The following is a 22,618-nucleotide window of genomic DNA, read 5'->3' on the forward strand; positions in this document are numbered from 1 at the left end:
AACTGTCCAGACTCTGGGATGTTTATCTCAAACCAATTGGACATACAGACATTTTGCAGTTGACTAATTACTGTTTGTATCACATCTTCCACTGCCTCAAGATGTTCGTCCCTCTCTCTCTCTCATGTTTGCCTCAAAGCATATTGCCAGCAGTGCCTTGATGCCAGACTTGGCCATCAGACACATACTCACAATTTCCATTGACTTCAAAGAGGTGTCCGTGTGTGCATGTCTGCTCACATCTTGCAGCATTTATAACTTAATTAACTAATCATAGGAATCCACTGAAAAAAGAATCGGCACTAATTATGCCAACTGGTGGCAATACACCTCTACCTCGATATAACGCTGTCCTCGGGAACCAAAAATTCTTACCGCGTTATAGGTGAAACAGCATTATATCAAACCTGCTTTGATCCGCCGGAGTACGCAGCCCCCCCCCCCGGAGCACTGCTTTACCGCGTTATATCCAAATTCGTGTTATATCAGGTCGCATTATATCGGGGTAGAGGTGTATCTCTGAGGCTTTCTGGAAGCAGAAGACACCTACTATAGTTGCATGAAATCTACAGTTTACAGGGCCAGATCCACAGCTGTTGTAGATCAATGCAGTCTCATTCAACTCAATGGAGTTAGCATGATTTAAAGTTGTTGAGGATCTGGGCATCTTTTTTTTTTTTTTTTTTTTAATGTAGATGACCAAAATATGTCTAGTATCAGGAGGTAGCTTGTTACAGATGCAGGCATTATATACAGACACATGGAGAGCAGGGAGTTACTTGTGAAGTAACTCCCTGCTCTCCATGTGTCTGTATATAATGCCTGCATCTGTAACTTTCACTCTATGCATCCGAAGAAGTGAGGTTTTTACTCACGAAAGCTTATGCCCAAATAAATCTGTTAGTCTTTAAGGTGCCACCAGACTCCTTGTTGTTTTTGCAAAATATGTCTGTGCCACCGTGCCACCCGCAGCTAAATTACAAGGATGTTTCAGCCATTTGGAATTACAAAGACAATTTTCTTAGTTCCACAGTTCCCAGTGAGATGTGGTGGTTTCCTGGAATTGTTCTAAAAGAAAAGGATTTGGAGGTTAATACCTACTGCACGGCTAGGGAGTCCTCTGCAAAGCAGAGTGGATCTAACATGAAGAGGAAACGGAAAATGTTGAAGCAAAATCCGAAGTATTTACCACCACTTAACAGTGAGTGGATATTAAATGTAATAGAATAATCTATGAGGTGTACCAGGGGGATTTTGGCAGATATAATCCAATGGCTAAATTCTCCTGTGAGGCAGGTTCCATTGGCCAAAGAGAGGCTGTCATTAGCAAATTAACTTGGCACTTCAAAATACTATCTCACTGTGTGCAACAGGTGGTTAAGACTCAGAATGGTTTGGAGGTGCTGAGCTCAAGTGTCCATGATATTTATGTGCCAACTAAGAGCAGCAGTAGCAAATACATCTGAAAATTAAGTTTTGAAGCAGAACAATTCTAATGAAAATTTGGACTGGTGGAGTTTTCTTTCTTTCACAGTTTGAAAAGAAACCTAGAATCATCACAGTAAAATACGGGCACATGTTAAAAGATGAATAATGTACATAATGGACAATAAACACAGTTTTCAGCTCCTCATGACATAGCTAGCATAGTCATTTCATTATCTGCTTGCTAAGTTTTGGTGCACTGCTGTAGCTTGCTACTCGATATACTCTTTTCCCTTTCAATGTTAGATCTATTCTGCTTGGTGGAGAACTCTCCAAGGATGCAGTAGATGTTAGCATTGAAGTGCCTTTTTTTAGAAAACAGTTGAGTATGTCATTTATTTTTATGTTTCTTTGTATGCATTTGGCTGTACATTTCTCTCTCAGATAGATACACACCCCCTCTTGTATATTTATATATACACATTTACTTACAGAATGTATTTATACCGTTTTCTTATGCAATGGGAATTAGGAGGAATAAAGCTTTTATACAGACAACTCAAATTCTTCATCTAACTAACCTATCATTTATTTCCTATTGCTCTGTAAATACTGCACAGGAACTGGTACCACAGAAAGCTTAGCATACAGGCAGATGGATACATTAGGAAACCAGCTTTTCACTGACTGCTTTTGTCATCAAAGGATGCACCTGAATTATTTCTGAAAAGCACTTAACTGCTAGCCTCGATGGGGCAGACCCATTTTCAGCAGCATTAGACAGGTCATTCTTGATACTTAATGCCATGATATTTCAAATCGCATTTTCTGTAGTGGGATTGAAAACGTTTTAGCTCCATCTACACCAGCAGTTCACAACCATTTTCAAGATCATTTCAGGGTGACCTATTGCTGTTAATGACCATCATCACACGGAAGACATTGGTGGCTTTAGTCTCTGGCAACATCTCACACTCCAACACTTTAAAAGAAAAAAAAAACAGCTCCCTCTTACCATCATACCAAATGTGGATTTAAGTTGTTTAACATTAAGTTATTTCAATTTCAGTTCAGTTCTCACCAACGACTGCTGGAATTGAGCTTTAGCTGGTCTGATACATGTCCTATTTTTTTCTATAAAAGCTTTAACAACATTTGTGAGCATAAAATAAGTGATGGATTCTTAGCCCATGTTTCTATGCCAAAGTTGCCTTATTCTTCCTGTGATACTTGAATGAAATTATGCATAAAAACTTGATGGAGAAGTTTCTCCCCTGAAAGAACAAAAATGTCCTACATGCTCAGAATTCAAATAGGAACCTGAAGGCCCTAATTGCATATACATGTTATCAATATGTTACACATTTTAAAATCTCACAGTACTTGCCAAATCCAAGGGTGTTCCCTGGGATAAAGGGATTAAGATGTCACCTGAGGGCAAAACAGGTTACACAATCAAGATTTCCCATACCGACACCGAGGAAATGAAATTAATGGTGAAGATATTTAGACACTCAACTGCAAAGAAACACTGAAAGAACTAACATGATTAAAAATGTGAATTAATTATTTTATGGAGAAGAGCCCCCAATCAGACTTGGCAGGACTTTTCCATAAACTCACTTATTTATTCATTCATTTTAGTGGCCATGCTCCACTTTGTAAAGTATTCCTGATAATTCAAGCAGACATGAATAGCGTATTCTGTCCCAGTATATGGCTTTTTTAGAGCCGTGAAAATTAAATAATAATGGTCAATATGTTTGATTAATCCATCTCAAAAAGACACTTCAGAACTAGAGGGGGTTCAGAGAAGAATGCCAAGAATGATCAAAGCCTGGAAACAAGTCTCATAGCAGGAGATATTGAAAAGATTGGGACTGTTGACCTTACAAAGGAAATGAATAGGTGGCAACATGATCAAAGCATGTAAAAGAATGAATGTCACAAAGATGCCAGATCAGAAGCTTTTGTTCTCCTTGTCTCATAACTAAGAACCAGGGGACAGGCAATGGAATTAAAGGTAGGAAATTCAAATCTGACAAAAGGAAACACATTTTCACACGGCAAAACTGTGGATCTCATTGTCATAGGTGGCTGTTGAGGCCAAGAACGTAACGGGATTCAAAAAGGAACTAGATATTTATACGGTTATCAAGAATATTCAGAGTTATCAGAATTCATGATCACGAACAATCTGAAAGGGATATGGTTTAAGCCAATCTCAAATCGTTAGAGATCAGGATGAGACTTAATGTGGGAGAATATCTCACCATCTACTACTGCTGGGTTCTTATACCTTCCTCTGAAGCATCCAGTACCGACCACTGCCAGAGACAGGATACTGGCACTATGGACCACTAGAGTTATGCTGAGCATTTCTTGTCCCAACACCTTTGCTCCAAGTCAACTCTACTTCCTTACACTCCATTCCTTCCCCTTATGTTAGCTTTGCAGTACAGTACATTTTATATTAGCATATTCCACCCCTTGCACTGTCTGGGCAATAAACTTTTCTCTTCTTTGTCACTGGGTCTACACTGAGTAAAACTGTATAATATACTGTGTAATAGAAATTGCAATACCCGGTAGCAGACCAAATACCAAGACCATAATTCAGTCCTAAGGTTCTACACTGCTCATAAACTACTTGCTGTCTCTCAGTTTATGATGTCAGCAGGACTCCTCAATTGAATTAAACCTTCTACTGTATAGAACTAACACCAATGTATTATTCTGTGTAGAGAGCATAGAGCATGGTTCTGATCATAAATCCCATAATCTGCCTCTTTCCAGATCATAGATTCTGGCAGGAACCTCTTGCGCACAGCACTCCCTCCACTTACCAATGAATAAAACACTCCTCCCAATCAGAAAAAAAGTAAACCTTTTCCTTAGTCACTGATTTAACGTAAAATATTTTCATACCGCCCCCTGCCTCGCCACATTCCCAAGAGACTGAAATAAACAATAATTTATGTTGCTGGCAAAATGTATTCTTTAATTTCAAAATCATGTTGAACTGAGGGTCAAGTACGATTGCTTTAGTCATTTATTTTAATTTTTGACATTGGAAGCAAATGATTTGCAGTTCTAGACCCTCTTGCATTTTATCCTCTTCAGCTTTGCCATCACATGGTATCTTGACAAAATAGATATCTTGGCAAAAAGTTAAAGTTGAAAAAAATATTTAAAACTAGCTGAGTGGATGCAAAAACACAAAGCCAAAAAGACTGTTGAGCTGCAAGTGTGCATAGATGTGCGCATGCACCAGATATCTACAGATATATTTCCAGGTTTCTATGATATAGACATATAGATCCCTCTCTCTCTCTCTATGCGCACACACACACACACACACACACACACCCCTCATCCCCCCATGCAGGTATGCCCAGTGTGGATTTTACAAACGGATATACAGTAAAACCCCAATGGTTCAATGAATAATGAGGTCATCAAATCCACTGAATGAAAGCTTTGAAATATCCTGGAGAATACACTATCCTCTGTGTAAAAACCCTTTTGTGACCTCAGGCACAAACCAACTAAGCTTGTATATACAAAAGAAAATACATTGATACAGAAATACTCCTGTCAGTCATGATGGTCCCTTAGAATATTTGTTAACTACTTATGCTAAACCATCTGCCCCAGCTCGTATTTAGCTGTGACGCTGAGTACCTTTCGCAAACCTGCAGAACAGCTCTGTGTAGTCTGGAAGCTTGTTCCTTTCACCAACAGAAGTTGGTCCAATAAAAGATGTTACCTCACCCCCCTTGTCTCTCCCTTACCTCATGGGCACTTTAGTAATTATTTCAAGACAGACAATGAAGTAGAGGGGTAACACAGCACACACATCCGCTCGCATTCACATACACAATCATATAAATATAGGGCTACAGGACTAAGTATACCTCCTAGACCATCTCTGACAGGTGTTTGTCCAACATGTACTTAAAAACCTCTAGTGATGGGGATTCCACAATCTCCCTTGGAAGCCTGTTCCAATATTTAACTATGCTTAGAAAGTTTTTCCTCATATCTAACCTAAATCTACCTAACTGCAGATTAAGCTCATTACTTCTTGTCCTTCCTTCAGTGGACACGGGCCACAACTGATCACAGTCCTCTTTATAACAACTCTTAACATTTTTGAAGACTGCTTTCAGGTCCCACCTCAGTCTTCTTTTCTGAGGACTAAACATGGTGAGTTTCTTTAACCTTCTCTCAGACGTCAGGTTTTTTAAATCTTTTATTGTTTTTATTGCTCTCTTCTGAACCGTTTTCAATTTGTCCACATCTTTCTGACTGTCTTAATGCATGCAGAACTGGACAGAGGACTCCAGCTGAGGCTTCACCAGTGCTTAACAGAGTGGGACTGCTACCTCCTGTGTCATACATACATACAACACTTTTTAGCAGCTAAATCACATTGTTGACTCATGTTCAATTTGTAACCCACTATTATCCCCAGATCCTTTCTGGCAGTATTACTATCTACCCAGTTATTCCCCATTTTGTAGTTGTATATTTGATTTGTCCTTCCTAAATGTAGAAGTTTCCACTTTTCTTTATTGATTTTCATCTTGTAGATTTCAGACCGATCCTCTAATTTCTCAAGGTCATTCAGAATTCTAATCCTGTCCTCCAAAGTGCTAGCAACCTTTCCCAGCTTGGTGTCATCCACAAATTTTATAAGCATGCCCTCCACTCCATTATCCAAGTCATAAAGTAAAATATTGAATAGTACCAGACCCAGGACAGACCCCTGTAGGACCCCATCAGACATGTCCTCCCAGTTTGACAGTGAACCATTGATAACCACTCTGAGTACAGTTTCTCCACCAGTTGTGCCCCTACCTTACAGTGAAATTTCATCTAGATCACATTTCCTTACTTTGCTTATGAGAATGTCATGTGAGAATGTGTCAAAAGCTTTAGTAAAGCCAAGATAAATTATACCTACTGCTTCCCCCCACCCATCGATGAGGCCAGTAACCCTGTCAAAGAACAAAATTAAGTTGGTTTGGCATAACTTGTTCATGACAAATCCATGTTGGCTATTACTTAAAACCCTGTTATCCTCTAGACACTTACAAGAGAATTATTTCATTGTTTGTTCCAATACCTTTCCAGGTATCAAAATGAGGCTGACTTGTCTGTAATTCCCCAGGTATGCTTTTTTCCACTTTCTTTAAAAAAATAAATAGGCACTACGTTTGCCCTTCTGCCATCTTCTTTGACCTTACCCATCCTCCATGAGTTATCAAAAATAATAGTTATTGGTTCCGAGATTGCTTCAGCTAGTTTCTTAAGTACCCTATAAGCAGTCCCTGGTTGCTGACTTGAATACATCTAACTTATCTAAATATTCTTGAACCAGTTCTTTCCCTATTTTGGCTTGTGTTCCTTCCCCCTTGTTGTTAATATTAATAGTGTTCAGTATCTGGTCACCATTAACATTTTTTAGTGAAGACTGAAGAAAGATAGGCATTGAACACCTCAGCCTTTTTGATGCCATCTGTTGTTAGCTTTCCTTCTGACTAAAAAGACCGAGACTTTCTCTAGCTCTTAATGTATTTATAGAACCTTTTCTTATTTCCTTTTATGTCCTTGCTAGGTGTAACTCATTTTATGCCTCCGCTTTTTGGATTTTGTTCCTATTTGCCTTCCTTTTATGTTGTACTCATCCTTAGCAATATATACACACTGGGTTCTTTGTTATTTTTAGACAATATAAATCAATATGACTCATGTGTGCCTAGCACACAATGCTTCAGATCAATGTATTACTGACAATCAGAAATCCCACCTTAACTGTTGGGTCACGAGGGATGTGTGTTACATACACTATGGGACATTTAGGGTGGCATTCTGCCCTGGGTGACTGCAGTGGGAAAAGGGAAGAGGATGCAGGCCGATCCAATGGAGGCTGCTAGGTGCTCAGAACTTCTGAAAAACCAGACCTCTTACTTCCATCTCTTAATATGGATATGAATGCCTAACTTTATTCTCTTGCTTTTGAAAACCTTAGCTGATGCTTTGGATAATAAAGCATGGATTTCAGAAACTGTGGAGAAGAATAGCTGCAGGGCTGGACTGCAATCCTCATGTTGAGTAATACCTTACCCACCAAATTCAATGACATTACCCAAGGAATGGGGTACTAGTCAGCATGGGGGAAAGGGAGCCAGGACTCGGCTACATGGGTACAACTAGGAAAATTAATTTGAATTAACAAAAGGTGTGAATTTAAAGTGGATTAATTAAATCACATTAAATCCCTGTGAGGATGCTGTTATTCAAAATTAAAGTGCCCTTTTTAGCTTAATTCAATTTGAAAGTTAATTAAACTAAACCCAGTTAAGGCTACTTTACTTCTGAATGAGGATTTTCACATAAGGGTTTAATGTGGTTTAACTAATCCACGTCAAATTCATACCTTTACTAAATTTGGATTAATTTTCCTGGATGTCCCCAAATAAACAAACGCCCCCATCTGGCCCTTATTAAGCTAGCACTCTGTGTTAGTTACATAGATTGCACTGGGACATTTTCCACTACAAGTAATGGTCAGAAAATCCTACTGTGCATTGGGGAGAGGGGGTCATTTAAGACACTCATCCAAACAGTTCCCAGCTCTTCAGATTTAATCTTTTTCATCCCTCATTTGCGCTTAATGGAATGCCTATTCTGTGCTTTTGCACTCATATGCTCCAAGGTAATAACAAAAATGCCGCACACCTTCTTCAGCTGGCATGCTTCAATCTCAGCAATAAGAACAGGAATACTTGTGGCACCTTAGAGACTAACAAATTTATTAGAGCATAAGCTTTCGTGAACTACAGCCCACTTCTTCGGATGCTGTAGTCCACGAAAGCTTATGCTCTAATAGATTTGTTAGTCTCTAAGGTGCCACAAGTATTCCTGTTCTTTTTGCGGATACAGACTAACACGGCTGCTACTCTGAAATCTCAGCAATGTTTCCCTGTGCCAAACTCTTCTTGCACAGGTATTATTTAGTAGCTGATGCTCCCAAGAAGCCTCAAACACTCAGGAGAAAATTATAACAGGAGCATCTTCCCACCATGCTCCCCCCCCACCATTTTACAAGAATAAAGCTCATCCACTCATGAAACAACCCACCCCACAGAAGTCAGAGTTCCCCCATGCCAATGGCTCATCAGGCTGATGCAGTAAAGGCACACCAGTTGCACAGTCAATGGTACACAAGGGAGTGATGTGGCCGACAGGGCCAGCTCTACCATTTTTGCCGCCCCAAGCAAAAATAAAAAAAAAAGGACGCCCGGACTGTGCCACCCCAAGAGTGGACGGAATGCCGCCCCTTAGCATGTGCCACCCCAGGAACGTGCTTCCTCCGCTGGTGCCTGGAGCTGGCCCTGATGGCTGACTGCCTTTGACTGCTCTAACCCAATGGATCAGGTACCCATTTTGCAGCTGGGTGAACTGAAGGTGGCCTTTCAGCATGAGATGGAGTGAGACTTGAGCCCACAATGTTCAGAATAGTAGTCAAGCACCTTGCTCACTCAGCCAGCGCAGGATAGGTTTTCAGGATGCAGGGGACATTTCTAGCCCAATCCTGACATAGTAGCATCCGAGCCCTCCCATCTGCCCCTCAAACACACATTTACATTTACCCCCAACAAACGTAGTGTTATTTCATTTATCACTGGAAGATATCTTCATGTGAAGCGATACAGCAGAAAAGGAATAGGAACACATTTTAAAAAGGAGGCACCAACTCATATCAAAATCTTCTATGGAGACTTGGCAAGAGGTAAAGGAGGCTTAATTCTCACTTCCACTACTAGAGTATGTGCCAGGCACTCATCAGGAAACCGATTCCCCGTGGTGGACAGTCTGCTGATCTGGGTGATCTCTGCACAGTAACAGATACACACACTGTGTGATGAGAGGGATTACCTGGTTCTTTTGTTTTGAAGAGTCAGAGCTATCAGCTTCTATGGCCGCAGACATGGATAAAAGGACAAACTGGGAGTTTTCTCTGCTTAAATTTCAGCCAGTCCTGTGTGCTGAGTTCTTGAGTCATCTTCAGCCCAGGGCCGACCTACAACGTGGTCTGATGTCTTTTTTGGATGGTGAAGGCCAATGGGAAAGCTAGTCTGTTCATTACTGGGGGAAATGATCAGCAGCTCTTTTCCAGGAAGGCAGGAATATAAGAATGGCCACACCCAGTCAAACCAATGGTCCTTCTAGCCCACTAACCTGACTTCCAACAGGGGCCAGTGCCAAATGCTTCAGAGGGAATGAACAGAATCGGGCAATTATGGAGTGGTCTCCCTTCTGTGGTTCAGTACCAGCTTCTGGCAGTCATAGGCTTAGAGACACCCTGAGCATGGGGTTGCATCCCTGACCATCTTAGCTAACCACTGTGGAAAAAAGAACTAGGGGGCCTTCTTTATGACAGCCAAAGTAACACCGAAGGCCCAAAAATCAGGCTCTCTGACAGAGGCTCGATATACTGACTGCCCTTACAAAAGGCAGTATAGGCCAGGGCCTGACCGTGACTAAGCTGTACAATTCCCTGCCAAACTCGGCCATGGGTCATGACCAGAAGAGGGAGGGGAAGGAAGCAATGTGAAAGGCCTTAGCAACATGATAACCACTTGTTAATGAAAAAAAACATAATAACTGCTTACTGATGAAACAGTAGTAACGGCTTATATGAAGAAATTGCTTTGCAAAGGCCAACTTCTCCTGTAGTTCCAGCTATCTGCAAAATTAGCCAATCATATATCTTCTTTGGGGGTCCTGTGTTAACCCCCTATGCCCATAACCGTAAAACCCCAGAAAAATAATATGTACTCTGATGAGAAATACCCCCAAAGTGGTGCCAAGTAACACCCATAACGGAAACCACCAAGAGACCCCTTACCTAATATGCACCCAATTCTCGTAAAATAATAAGGAAGGTGCCAGGAATAGGGGGGGCAGGCCCCAACATTAATTTCTCGCAAATGACGTATAATTTGTACTGTGCTTGCGGTTTGATGAAATAAAGGCAACCTGCACGCTGACCTAGGGGTGGCAGTCTTCAGACTGTTACCCCAATGCATTGGTATGTATGTCAATAAACTGGCCTCAGGCTTGAGTCTTTGAACTAAAATCAATGCGTGGGTGTCTTTGACCACGACACCACCATGGATGGACCTATCTTCCATGAACTTATCTCATTCATTTTTGAACCCACTTATACTTTTGGCCTTCCACGGGTTGACTGTGCAGTATGTGAAGAAATACTTCTTTATGTTTATTCTAAACCTGCTGCCTATTCATTTCATTGATGGCCCTGCCACTTGTATTATGTGAAGATCTCTTCCTTATTCACTTTAGCCACATCATTCATATTATAGACCTCTATCATATCACCCCTTAGTCGACTCTTTTCTAAACTGAAGAGGTCCAGTCTTGTTATCTCTCCTCATATGGAAGCTGTTCAATGTCCCTAATCATTTTTGTTGCCCTTCTCTGTACTTTTTCCAATTCTAATATATCTTTTCTGAGTGGGGCAACCAGAACTGCATGCATTATTCAAGGTGTGAGCGTACCATGGATTTATATAGTGGCATTATGACATTTTTGTTCTATTATCTATCCTTTTCCTAATGGTTCCTAACATTCTGTTACCCTTTTTGACTACTGCTGCTTTACTATTGAGCAGATGTTTACAGAGAAATATCCACAATGACTCCAAGATCTTTTTCTTGAGTGGTAACAGCTAATTTAGACCCCATCTTTTTATAGGTAGACTCAGAATGTTTTCTGATATGCATTACTTTGCATTTATTAACACTGAATTTCATCTGCCATTTTCTTGCCGAGACACCCAGTTTTGGAAGATTCCTCTAGAACTCTTAACAGTCAGCTTTGGACTTTACCATCTTCAATAATTTTGCATTGTCTGCAAACCTTGCCATTTACCCCTTTTTCCAGATCATTTATGAATATGTTGAACAGCACTGGTCCCAGTAGAGGTCCCTGGCATACCCATCTATTTACTATTCCTGGGGGAATTCTGCACCACTGCACATGCAGAATTTGCATAAAATTAATGTTGTGTGCACAGAATTTCCTTTTCCTCCCCCACAGAAATGGGCTGCAGTGCTGATGGCCACCACTAGTGGCCACTGGACCTGGAATGGCCCAGCTCACAAATAGAAGACACTGCCATGGGGAGAGAACAGGAGGGTTCCTGGCAACTGCAGGTCTCAGCACGCCCTAAAGGAAGAAGGCAGGATACAGGAATCTCCGTAAAAGCCCAGCATCAGGCTGTTTCTCCCTCTGGATCTCTGGACTCGGGGGGTTAGGGTGTGTAGGTGTCTGGGCTTGGGTGGGGCGCCACCAGGTCTGGGAGGGAGGGATGTGGGTGTCTGGACTGGGGAGGAGGGCATCCCGCAGCTAAGCTCTGAAGAGGAGGGGAATTTTAAAATATTATGTGCAGAATTTTTAATTTTTTGGCACAGAATTTTTAATGTTTTGGCACAGAATTCCCCCAAGAGTAATTTACCTCTTTCCTCTGTGAAAACAGACCGTTTATTTCTACCCTTTGTTTCCTGTCCTTTAACCAGTTACTAATCCATGGGAAGACCGTCCCCGTTATTCCGTGACTGCTTACTTTGCTTAAGAGCCTTTGGTGAGGCACCTTGTCAAAGGGTTTCTGAAAATCAAAGTACACTATATCCACTGGATTATCCTTGTCTGCATGTTTGATGACCTCCTCAAAGAATTCTAATAAATGGGTGAGGCATGATTTCCCTTCACAAAAGCTGTGTTGACTCTTCCTCAACATGTTGTGGTCATCTATGTGTCTGATAATTCTGTTCTTTAGTATAGTTTTAACCAATTTGCCTGGTACTACAGTTAGGCTTACCAACCTGTAATTGCCAAGATCTCCACTGGAGCCTTTTTTACAAATCAGAGTCACATTAGTTATCCTCCAGTCATATGGTACAGAAGCTGATTTAAGCGATAGGTTACATACCACAGTTAATAGTTCTGCAATTTCATTATTGAGTTCCTTCAGAACTCTTGGGTGATACCATCTGGAACTGCTGAATTATTATCTTAGTATTTAGACTTGCAGCATTTGTATACAAGCACTTATACATGTCACTTTTTAGCTGTCTGCCTTCATGTGATGTAACTGAATGGGACTCTTTTTCGTTTCTCTTCAGTTCCCACCTGAACTAGATCAATTTCTATCTCTTGCTCTTTATTAGGATATAAAATATCCCCTTTAATAAATCCTCCCTCAGGGATGTCTTCGTCCAAACCATGTGTTCCCCAGCACCTGTCGACTTTCCCCCAGCCCTTACTTTAAAAACTTCTCTACAACCTCTTCCATTTTACATGCCAGCAATCTGGTTCTGTTTTGGTTTAGGTAGAGCCCATCGTTCCTGTATAGTCTCCTCCTTGCCCAAAAGATTCCCCAGTTCCTAATAAACCTAAATCCCTCCTCCCAACACCTTAGTCTCATCCACGCAGTGAGATCCTGCAGTTCTGCCTGTCCAACTGGCCCTGTGCATGAAACTGGAAGCATTCCAAAAATTGGAGGTCCTGGACTTTAATCTCTCACCTAGCAGCCTAAATTTGTCCTCCAGGATCTCTCTCTTGTATCTTTCCCTATCTCATTGATACCTAAATGAACCACAACCACAGGCTCCTTCCCAGCACTGCACATAAGTCTATCTGGATGTCTCGAGAGGTCTGCAGCCTTCACACCATAAGCAATTCACCATGAGGTTCTCCCGATCATAACAATTCCAACTATCTACATTTCTAATAATCAAATCCCTCTTTACTATTACCTGTCTCTTCCTAACAACAGAAGTCCTCTCCCCAGGAGGAGTATACTTAGTGCAAGAGGATACCATGACATCATTTGCAAGGAAGGTCACAACTATGGGATTGTTTACCTGCACTCCTGCTTGATGTTCTCCTTCCCCAAGATTTTCATACTCCTCAACAGCCAGAGACTGTCTGACTGCCGGTGGAACTGCTCTACTGCATCTCTAACAGTCTCATCTATGTACCTTTCTGTCTCCCTTAGCTCTTCCAGTTCAGCCACTCTGGTCCCAAGAGCCCATACTCGTTCTCAGAGGACCATGAATTGCTTGCACCAAATGCACACGTATGCCACCTGACCACATGGTAATCACACATGCTGCATGTGGTGTGATAAATTGGATAACCCCCACTCTGCTGCTGAACTGCTGCCTGTGTTATTTTTACTCAGGCAGGGGTTGGTTCATTTGTTCTTTGTGGTTTGGGTTTTTGCTGTTGTTTTGGACTGTAGTAGCTTCTTGCAAAGAAACAACAGTTGAGCGCTTACTCCGCAATCTGTCTTTGGTATAGCCAATCCCGCGAATAATCCCTTCTTTTGTCTCTCATTTCAGGGGAATGATCACTGAGATGGTAGAAGAGGCCACTCCAACACTACCTCAAGTCCTTATGCTTTTTGGATCTCCATCAACTTGTTTCCAGACCTGGCTCAGAGATTGAGCTGGATTATGGGCGAGAGCTAGCTGGCTAAGGCTCAATTAAGAGAAGACCGAAGGAATGCTGTCAAGCTGGAGAATGCAATAGTTAGAGTTGGAAGAGATGACACCAGGTCCCTCAAAAGGGGGAGCTTTGTCTGACATTTATTACTCAGGATTACAGCCTGGGTGTCACGTTGGATCCTTTTTTATTCCTAGACATTCAGGCAACAGCAGTAGCCAAGCTCACTTCTTCTCCATCTGTGCTTCTTGAGAAGGCTGAGAGCTTTCCTTTTGGAAGTGCACCGTGTCAGCTGTTTGTGCCTTCATCACATTAAAACCAGATCATGGCAAAGAGTTGTGCATACGGGGGTGGTAACACGTTAAAAGCAGTCAGGAAAGTCAGGCAGTGCATGGCTGGCTTGCTTATTAAGCTGGGTACTTTCATCTGCACTGGCAACTAGAGCAGTCTCGGGTATTATTTTTTATATATATAAAGCTTCACATGGGTAGGAACCTAATTGCAGTACTTTAAAAACCACCCCCTCTACATATCTGTTACCATGGCAGCTGCAAACAGCGGACGTGCTCAGGCTGACAGCCTGGTACTTGCTCTCTTCCTTGCTGAGAGTATTTTTCTGATGTGCTGGAGGGTTGGAAAGGGCATGATGATTTGGAAGTTTCATGCATATTGCTCCATTAGAACTGCCCATGGATTTTTTTTTTAATTACAACATACAAATTGCTAAAGCTTGGGACAGAGGCTCCTCAAATAAATACTTTGTGCCTTGTTTTAAACTGGCTTTCTGCAAGACACAAATAATAGACTAACCAGAATTCTGGTAAGGTTTTGTTTGAGGTTCAAAGATCAGAATCAGGGCACTGTGAATCTCAATATTCTTTATTCTCTCTTGGGTAAAATCTACAATTCCTGCCAATTACGGGAAATGCTGCAGTTATCAATAATAATAGTTTGCCTATCTATCCTGCCTTCCATCTGTGGATCATACACAGCTGTGTAAGCACCAGTGCATTAAGTCTTACGACATCCCTGTGATAGAAGTCTGCAACAACATTCCATTTTGTTTTCTGAGAAATGTGTCATTAATTGTGTAGAGCATGACACAACTGTGCTACAACTTAGCTGAAGTCTTCTAATTCAATCCTAGTGGAAACGTGATCTGTTCTTTAAGGCATAAAACAAGGTGAGTGGTGATCTGTGTCCCTTCCACACACTTCCCATGGGACCTAGGGAACATCACTTGATTCAAAGGTGTCAACGGGGCACCCCAAAACAGAGGCATTCCAAATTAGTAGCCACTTTTACAAATTGTTGGCCTTAAGCTCACTGCACATCAGTTCCCCCTGTACAATAAGGTAACAATCCACTTCTATTGCATAAGGGGAGCTTAGTTCATTATTTTCATGGATTCCAAGGCCAGAAGTCTGACCTCCTGTAGAACACAGGGCAAAAAACTTCCCTGAAGTAATTCCTCTTAGAGCAGATCTTTTATAAGTGGTCATCGAGACAATGGAGAATCCACCAGGACCTTTGGTAAGTTGTACCAAGAGCTGGGAAAGTGTTTTTAAATTCTCAGACAGAACGTGCCGCAACATGCACATTGTTAGCATCATCATCATCACATTACTTTTAGACTGTGATTTTTTTTTTCACAGAAACCAACCAAAACATATTAACAATCAAGTCTTCAGGAGATGGTAAATCTCAGCCATGTCTTTCTGGCTGCGTCAGACAGCTTCCTCGTTATCTACCCATGCCATAAGGCAATGAATGCCCTCAACTCCTTCAGGCGACAGGGTGAGTTGAGGGCACCCCACATCTCGTAGAATCAGACTCTATACTACAGCCAGATGTTGTGCCTGGAAGTCAATGTGACATGTCAAGACTGACATTCCCATTGACTTGTCTCTTACTCCAGGCATGTATGTATGTATGTGTATATATCTATATATATATCTATATATATATCTATATATATATCTATATATAGATATATATATATCACACACACACACACACACACACACACACACACACACACCTTTTAGCTCATGAGGTAGAGGCTCATGCACTAAGCTCCAGAGGCCCCAGGTTCGATTCTGCCCACGGACAACTGTTGTCTGTCAGTGTTACACAGTCACTGGCATTGTAACCAGAGGAAAGAGTGATAGCACGAGCCACAGAAATGAGTCAAAAATCCAGGAATAACCTACTTCAAACAACTATTCCCCTGCTGGACATCTGGCAGCTACCAACTATGCCTCCTAGGTGGTTTTTAGAAATAGCTCCCCATCCCTCTCTGCACAGCTCATGTAGGAACCAGAGAGAACTGTACTCAGGGTGCAGTCCCTTTGGTACCCTAAATACTCCCCTGGGGCACCACAAAAAGGTGCAGCGGGGCAGAGGACAGGGGGCTGGCCACTCCATGCAGAATAGACACCGCAGTTTCTGCACTACTCGGTGCAGCAAGCAGCTCCGGGAGGCACTGTGCCTGCACAGAACAGGAGGCCCATAGTGTTTCCGCTGGGGCTGGGTGCCTTTGCACTGCCCCCAGTACAGGGCTGCACTAGCGAGATGCTCTCTAGCCGCTAGCAGCTATTTTCATATCCTCAGTGGTGCTGCTGACAAACATTCTAATCAGCACGTAAACCACTGACACGTGATAGCACAACCCGGAGGAGAAGTCCCACAATAGGATCCCGTGCAAGCCTGTCCCTTTGCAAACAGGGCTCTTTGCAATGTAGGGAAGAGAAGAGCGCTCCCAGATAATGGTTATCAATACGCTGGGCCTCCAGAAGGCATAAGCAGTTTTGTTTTGATTCTAAAAACAGCTGTGCAAGCCTATGAACGCTTCCCCCTTGATCCTTAGTTCCACCTATTGGTATGGTCTGGTTATAACCCAATCCCCTCTCTCCCCCCCGCAACCGCACATGGCAGTTCAAATGGAGGAGGATCCCAGCGGCCCTGATATTTTGAGAAAAGAGGAAAATATTGAGCTTACCTTTAAAGTTAAAACAAATCAATATTTCTCTGTATTTTCTTAACTTTACTGCTCCTCCTCCTCCCCCTCCCTTTGACTAAAACACACAAGGTCAAAGCCCAATAGAAAGGCTACCACAAGTGAATTGATTTGTTTAAAATTAAGCATTAAAATACAGTGAGGAAAACCCCACCATATCTATATTTTGAAAAACCCTAGAATGAGCATTTCCTTGGCATTCCCTTCTTTCCATTGGCTTTGGTCCAGCAATATACTTAGGCAGTCTGTGGTTCGGTAGCCCCTCTCTATTCGGCAAAGCACTTAGGAACACCCTTAACATTAAGCATGTGCTTCAGTGCTTTGCTGAATAAGGACAGACTTTGCACGTGCTTAAATGCTTTACTGAATTGGTGCCGTAAGCATGTGTGTGACTTCAAGTATCCAAACAGCCTTATTGACTTCAATGGGGGCTACTCGCATCCTGAAGGTTAAGCACATGCTTAGATGCATTGCTGGATCTGGGCTCTTACAGGGACAAAGCACCCAAAGGGGAAACTCAAGAGAAACAAATCAAAGGAGTTTTCTGCCTTCTTTTTTTTTTTAATCATTTGCAATGTTAATGCCACAAAGTCAAAGACTTTTTTTTAAATGAAAATGTGACACAGCTTTTTCCAATTCTGCCTAACTCTTCCCAACTGCTTGGATGGATGATATGTTAATTTTGTGGCACAGTTGCTGGAGGGAGAACAGTACAATCTCCCATGGTACACTGCACTCCATTTATAATGGACACGGTTTGAATTCAATCATTTGTTATAGTCCTCAGAAAGTCATTTCTCCAAAGCAAACATTCTATGAAATACAATTTTCTCTAATTATACCAGACAAACTTCAATCCAAAATGGACTTTCTGAGCTTTTATGGGCATCTGCTGCTTTAATGCTGGAAGGAAGAGCTGGCAAGTGTAGAAACAGAATGGAGAGGCCACAGAGATTTAATTTCCTATAAAATAGCTCCCCACAAGCTGTTTAAACTTTCCTTAGCTAGACCAATACTCTGAAGATTTTTGAGATTTGTACTGCAACACTTCCAATAAGCGCTGCTTGTGTTCTCACTGCCCAGGAGATTCCACGAACACGCCCGCAGATTTATGGTGTTCCCTTCCCAAATAACCCCATGTTTCCAGCTACAAAATTAATTTAAATAAACAGAGAAGAAAGGAACAGACTCACTTGGATGGTTTTTGAGTGTTTTTTAATATCTACCATAAATCTGATCACTCACATGCTGTTTCACACACTTACACTTCTGTCACACACACTTCCTTGCTTTCACAACCAACCCACAGAAATAACGTAATACATATGAAATTGGGCACACAGAGCTGCTGATTAAGAATTGACTACAGTCATAAAGCTACTAGCAAACCTACAGTGGGACTGTGTATTTATTAATTCAGTACTCAATTGACATGTGAATGAGAGGTGTGTGTCATGTGTGTTGATTTCCTTTTCACTCGCAGACTGCATTGCACAGGATTCATTGTCAGGAGGAATTTGGTTTCCAGTCCTTTTGTTATTATTATTGTTGTTAGTATTATTATTACTAGTAAAGCCAAACTCGTGGAATTAAAATCTGCATTCATTTGTGAATCCAGCATAAAAACTGCTGAACCGATGAATTTGGCACTTGGGGCACTGATCATAAGCAATAATCTATCAACATATAGATGCTTTTTAGGACAAAATGGCATTTCCCATTCTGTAAGCTCCTCTGGTGCAAACGACTCTTCTCCGAGGTTCAGCTGTAAACATAGAATCATAGACTACCAGGGCTGGAAGGGACCTCAGGAGGTCATCTAGTCCAACCCTCTGCTCAAAGCAGGACCAATCCCCAAACATGTATTCTGAGCTGAAAACTGGTAGACTGGGAATGTGTTAGTTCTGTCATATAATGGTTTCCTTTTAACATTGTTTCAGCTGTTTGAATTAATGGAGATTTAAAAAAAAAATGGTATAAAAATGCCAACCATTTTTTCTGCTCCCACAATGAAAACTATGTTTCAGTTATTTTTGTGGAATTCAGAGGTGGCTAGTTAATACTGTGACTTTGCACTTCTTGACAAAAAAAGTCCATTACAATTGTCCAACAGTTCAAATGGAATAAGTGGCTATGCTTCATTGAGTCTCCCATTGTCTTCAATGGGCTTTGGCCAGATCCCATGGACATTGTTATTTAGTAGGATTCCCTGTATCCATTTTACCTTTCCCACTCTAACCAAAGTACCCTACCTATAATGGCCACATCATCACCTGCACTATTGAGAAGGATAGAGGATCAGCACAAGTCTTCTGCTAACCCAACAAGTTTTTGCTAAGCAACTTGGATCAGGTGGAGGCAACAAGAGCTAGAGATTAGTCATCAAAATAGGGGTTTCTTAAAGCCCACAGACATACCATATCTTCCAAAGTCCTGGCACTGACTCTCATGGCTAACACTTCATTCTGATTTGCAGCATGCTGGGCAGCCACTAGGCCTTCTTCATATATTTTTGGGAAAAGGCTGGCACATGGTGGACACCACCAGATACCAAAAAATATTGCTTCTGGCCCTACGGGGGCAGAACGTTTTTTTTTTTTTTATTTTGCCTGCACTCAATGGATTAACGGCTTTTATTTTAAGCCATTAATGTCCTCAACAAAAGAATTATCATAACTCCACTACAATCCCACCACAACCAAGCAACCAGCTGCTTTGATGTTGTTGCCATTGCTCTTTATTTTAAGGAGAAATGTAATGAACAAATTCCCACAGATAGCCGCAACAAAAATCGGCACTTAAGGATTTGATTTAAACACACAGAAATTCTGAGTCAAAAAGGCTTACTTTCCACATGCAACAAAAGTTGTCAAGAGAGACCACTCCGTTGGTATTTTCAACTTTATACTCCCAATGTTGAACCATTCTAAGTAAAGCTAAAACAAATACCACATTAATGTGTCAAATACAACTGAAAACTACTTTTTTTCATGCGGCTTCATTCAGTGGAAGAGAAGGGCAGAAGTGTATTACACTACACCAAAAATAACATTACCTTAATCATTACGGGCTACATAAATGTTGTCATGACTTCAATGAGCATACTTTGCCTAAGTTGATATTGTTAATACCACACAATGCTGATTTTATTATTTCTTAATCAATAATAAACTGTATTTAATAATTCTGTGTGTAGTTACAAAGGGAAACACACTGAATGTGATTAACTGAACAGGAACAAGAGTTTGTGAATCCTTCGCAAACATTTTGAGTGCCAGAAAATATCCTGAAATATTTAGCAGTTAACAATTGCTTTTCACAACCATGTTGGATTACATTTTTGAACCCAGGTCCTGCAAATAAGCTCCATGTAGGTGGACACCTCCCAGTGAAATGGCACAAACTCAGGATTGGCACTTAAAGCTTAGCTGATACAGTACACATGACTCCTATCATAGAAAGGTTTCCATAAAAGCATAAATCAAGTCATCTTGCATGGGATTTTAGCTTCTGTATATAATGACCATGGCAAACTGCGAATAATTAACAGTGTGTATTGCTTAAATCAGCTTTACAACCTTCTATTTGACAACAGCACAAGAAAAGGGAAAGGAGCACAAGAGAAAAGAATTTCTGTTAGATAATAAATGCCTCAGTATTCAGGCATTTGGGACACAAGATCAAGGCACAGGAAGAGACAGAATCAGAGTGACCTACCAATAGTCACAAATATTAGCTATAGCATGTCTCTTTTTATCCTAGCATACTATGGAATGTGCTCATTTCACAGCCTATGACCATTACACAGTACCCACACACACAAACTCCTAGTACCTGTATAATCTCATGCAAACACACAGCAATGCATATATACGTACTGGATTAAATCAAACATCCAACAAGCAAAGAATGTTAAATACCATACCTTTGAGTCATAATCTTATAGGCATCTGGCAGATAACAGCGGATATTCTCCATCTGAGCAGGATCAGAGTCACAGATTTTATCATCGGTCCTACCATAGTTGGCACTTTCAATCATGATGACATCTGTTCCCGGGCAGCGAAGTTCTATTGGATAGCTCTCACAGGACAGTTCCCGTCGGACCACGGCCATAGGAACGGGGGCACGACTGAAAGCTAGAGAGGATAAAACAAAGCATTTATCTTCAGCGTGGAGAATAGGATTAAGAGCAGGAACACTGCCTTTTTGATTGTTTTTGTACTGTATAGTAAGACCTTTTCTAAAGGGTTTGGCACTAGGTGATACCTGTACTTGACTACCCTTGCAGTGTGGCTAGAGCACTGGACAGGGACTGAGGAGGCCTGGGTGCTATTCCTGACTCTACCACGGAACTGCTGGGTGACCATGGACAAGTCACTTCATCACTCTGTACCTCAGTTTCCCCACCTGTAAAAAGGGGATGATGAAACTGACCTCCTTTGTAAGTACTTTGAGGTCTACTGATTGAAAAGTGCTACAAAAGAGCTAGATATATTATTTCCTTCAGTATTACACCATGGGGACATTCTGTTTTGTTTTTAAACAAATAGTCTTCACAAGTTACAAGAACTTTAAGCATCAAATTATTTTATGATTGTGTTCTATGTGAAAAGCTTCACACAGTTACCAAGTTCCACGTCTCTTTATTGCTCTTGATTAAGCGGGGAAATTATCTTTTGGATGAGGCTTTAAATGGCAGGGTTCTGTGTGCTCTGTCTCTCTTGCATGGCACTCTTTGTGAGGGAACATGGCTTTGCCAGTGTCCGTAGATAACATTTCCCTAATGACCTCCCTCAGTTTTCCCAGTGGCTTCAATGGAAGCAGAGTTAGGCCAATGCTGAGTACTTTTCAAAATCCCACCCACCAAGCACTCAAAATCAGCCCTGGAACTGCGTCTGTGTATACCTGAATTTTGCCCAGGTCCTTCAAATGTTCCTAGAAATCTGAGTAATTTTTTATATGTGGATAACTATGAAATGTATGGGAATGCGATCTGTGGGATACTTCATCTTTGATCCTGGTCTACTGGGATACATCACAGGATACACTCTTTGCGTCAAGGCACATTGAATTTCTCCTGTGTTCTTGATCTGAGTTTCTCCCATATGATCAGGAGCCTGCTTAGCAGAAGCCCTTTCTTCTGGCTTTAATCCGTAAGAGCAGGGTCCTCCTATCCCGCCAGGGAAAATATATTTTCTTCCTGTCCTCACCCCTGTGTCTGAGTGACTGACAGGGGCGGGAGAGGGATAACTCAGTGGTTTGAGCATTGGCCTGCTAAACCCAGGGTTGTGAGTTCAATCCTTGAGGGGGCCACTTAGGGAACTGGGGTAAAAATCTGTCTGGGGATTGGTCCTGCTTTGAGCAGGGGGTTGGACTAGATGACCTCCTGAGGTCCCGTCCAACCCTCATATTCTATGACTGGCAAGCAGCATCCCAGGATATTACATTCATTTCTGTATAGTGTTCTATCAGTGCACACTACCTCGTCATTCATTTGTACTCTGGCTCCAGTAAATATATTCTGGCATTTAGACGTTGGTAAGGATTACCCTGAGATCAGAGTTCTGTTGTTGTATCAGAGCTGTGGTCTAATCCTTGTGAACTCCTGAAAGAGGGCTGTGCACTCCT

The 22,618-nt window shown here is 41.6% G+C and overlaps 1 protein-coding gene across 28 annotated transcripts in view; it reads right to left on the minus strand.

Moving 5' to 3' along the window:
• Positions 1 to 22,618, minus strand: part of ADGRL3 (adhesion G protein-coupled receptor L3) — an 802,265-nt gene that overhangs the window by 436,503 nt on the left and 343,144 nt on the right. For all 28 annotated transcript variants that reach the window (XM_054030154.1, XM_054030153.1, XM_054030156.1 and 25 more), the window contains exon 4: positions 20,913 to 21,126. In XM_054030154.1, coding sequence (XP_053886129.1) covers positions 20,913 to 21,126 — 214 coding nt within the window. The remainder of the gene's footprint in view (positions 1 to 20,912; positions 21,127 to 22,618) is intronic.

The sequence above is a fragment of the Malaclemys terrapin genome, chromosome 5, assembly GCF_027887155.1.
Source record: "Malaclemys terrapin pileata isolate rMalTer1 chromosome 5, rMalTer1.hap1, whole genome shotgun sequence".
NCBI lineage: Eukaryota > Metazoa > Chordata > Testudines > Emydidae > Malaclemys > Malaclemys terrapin.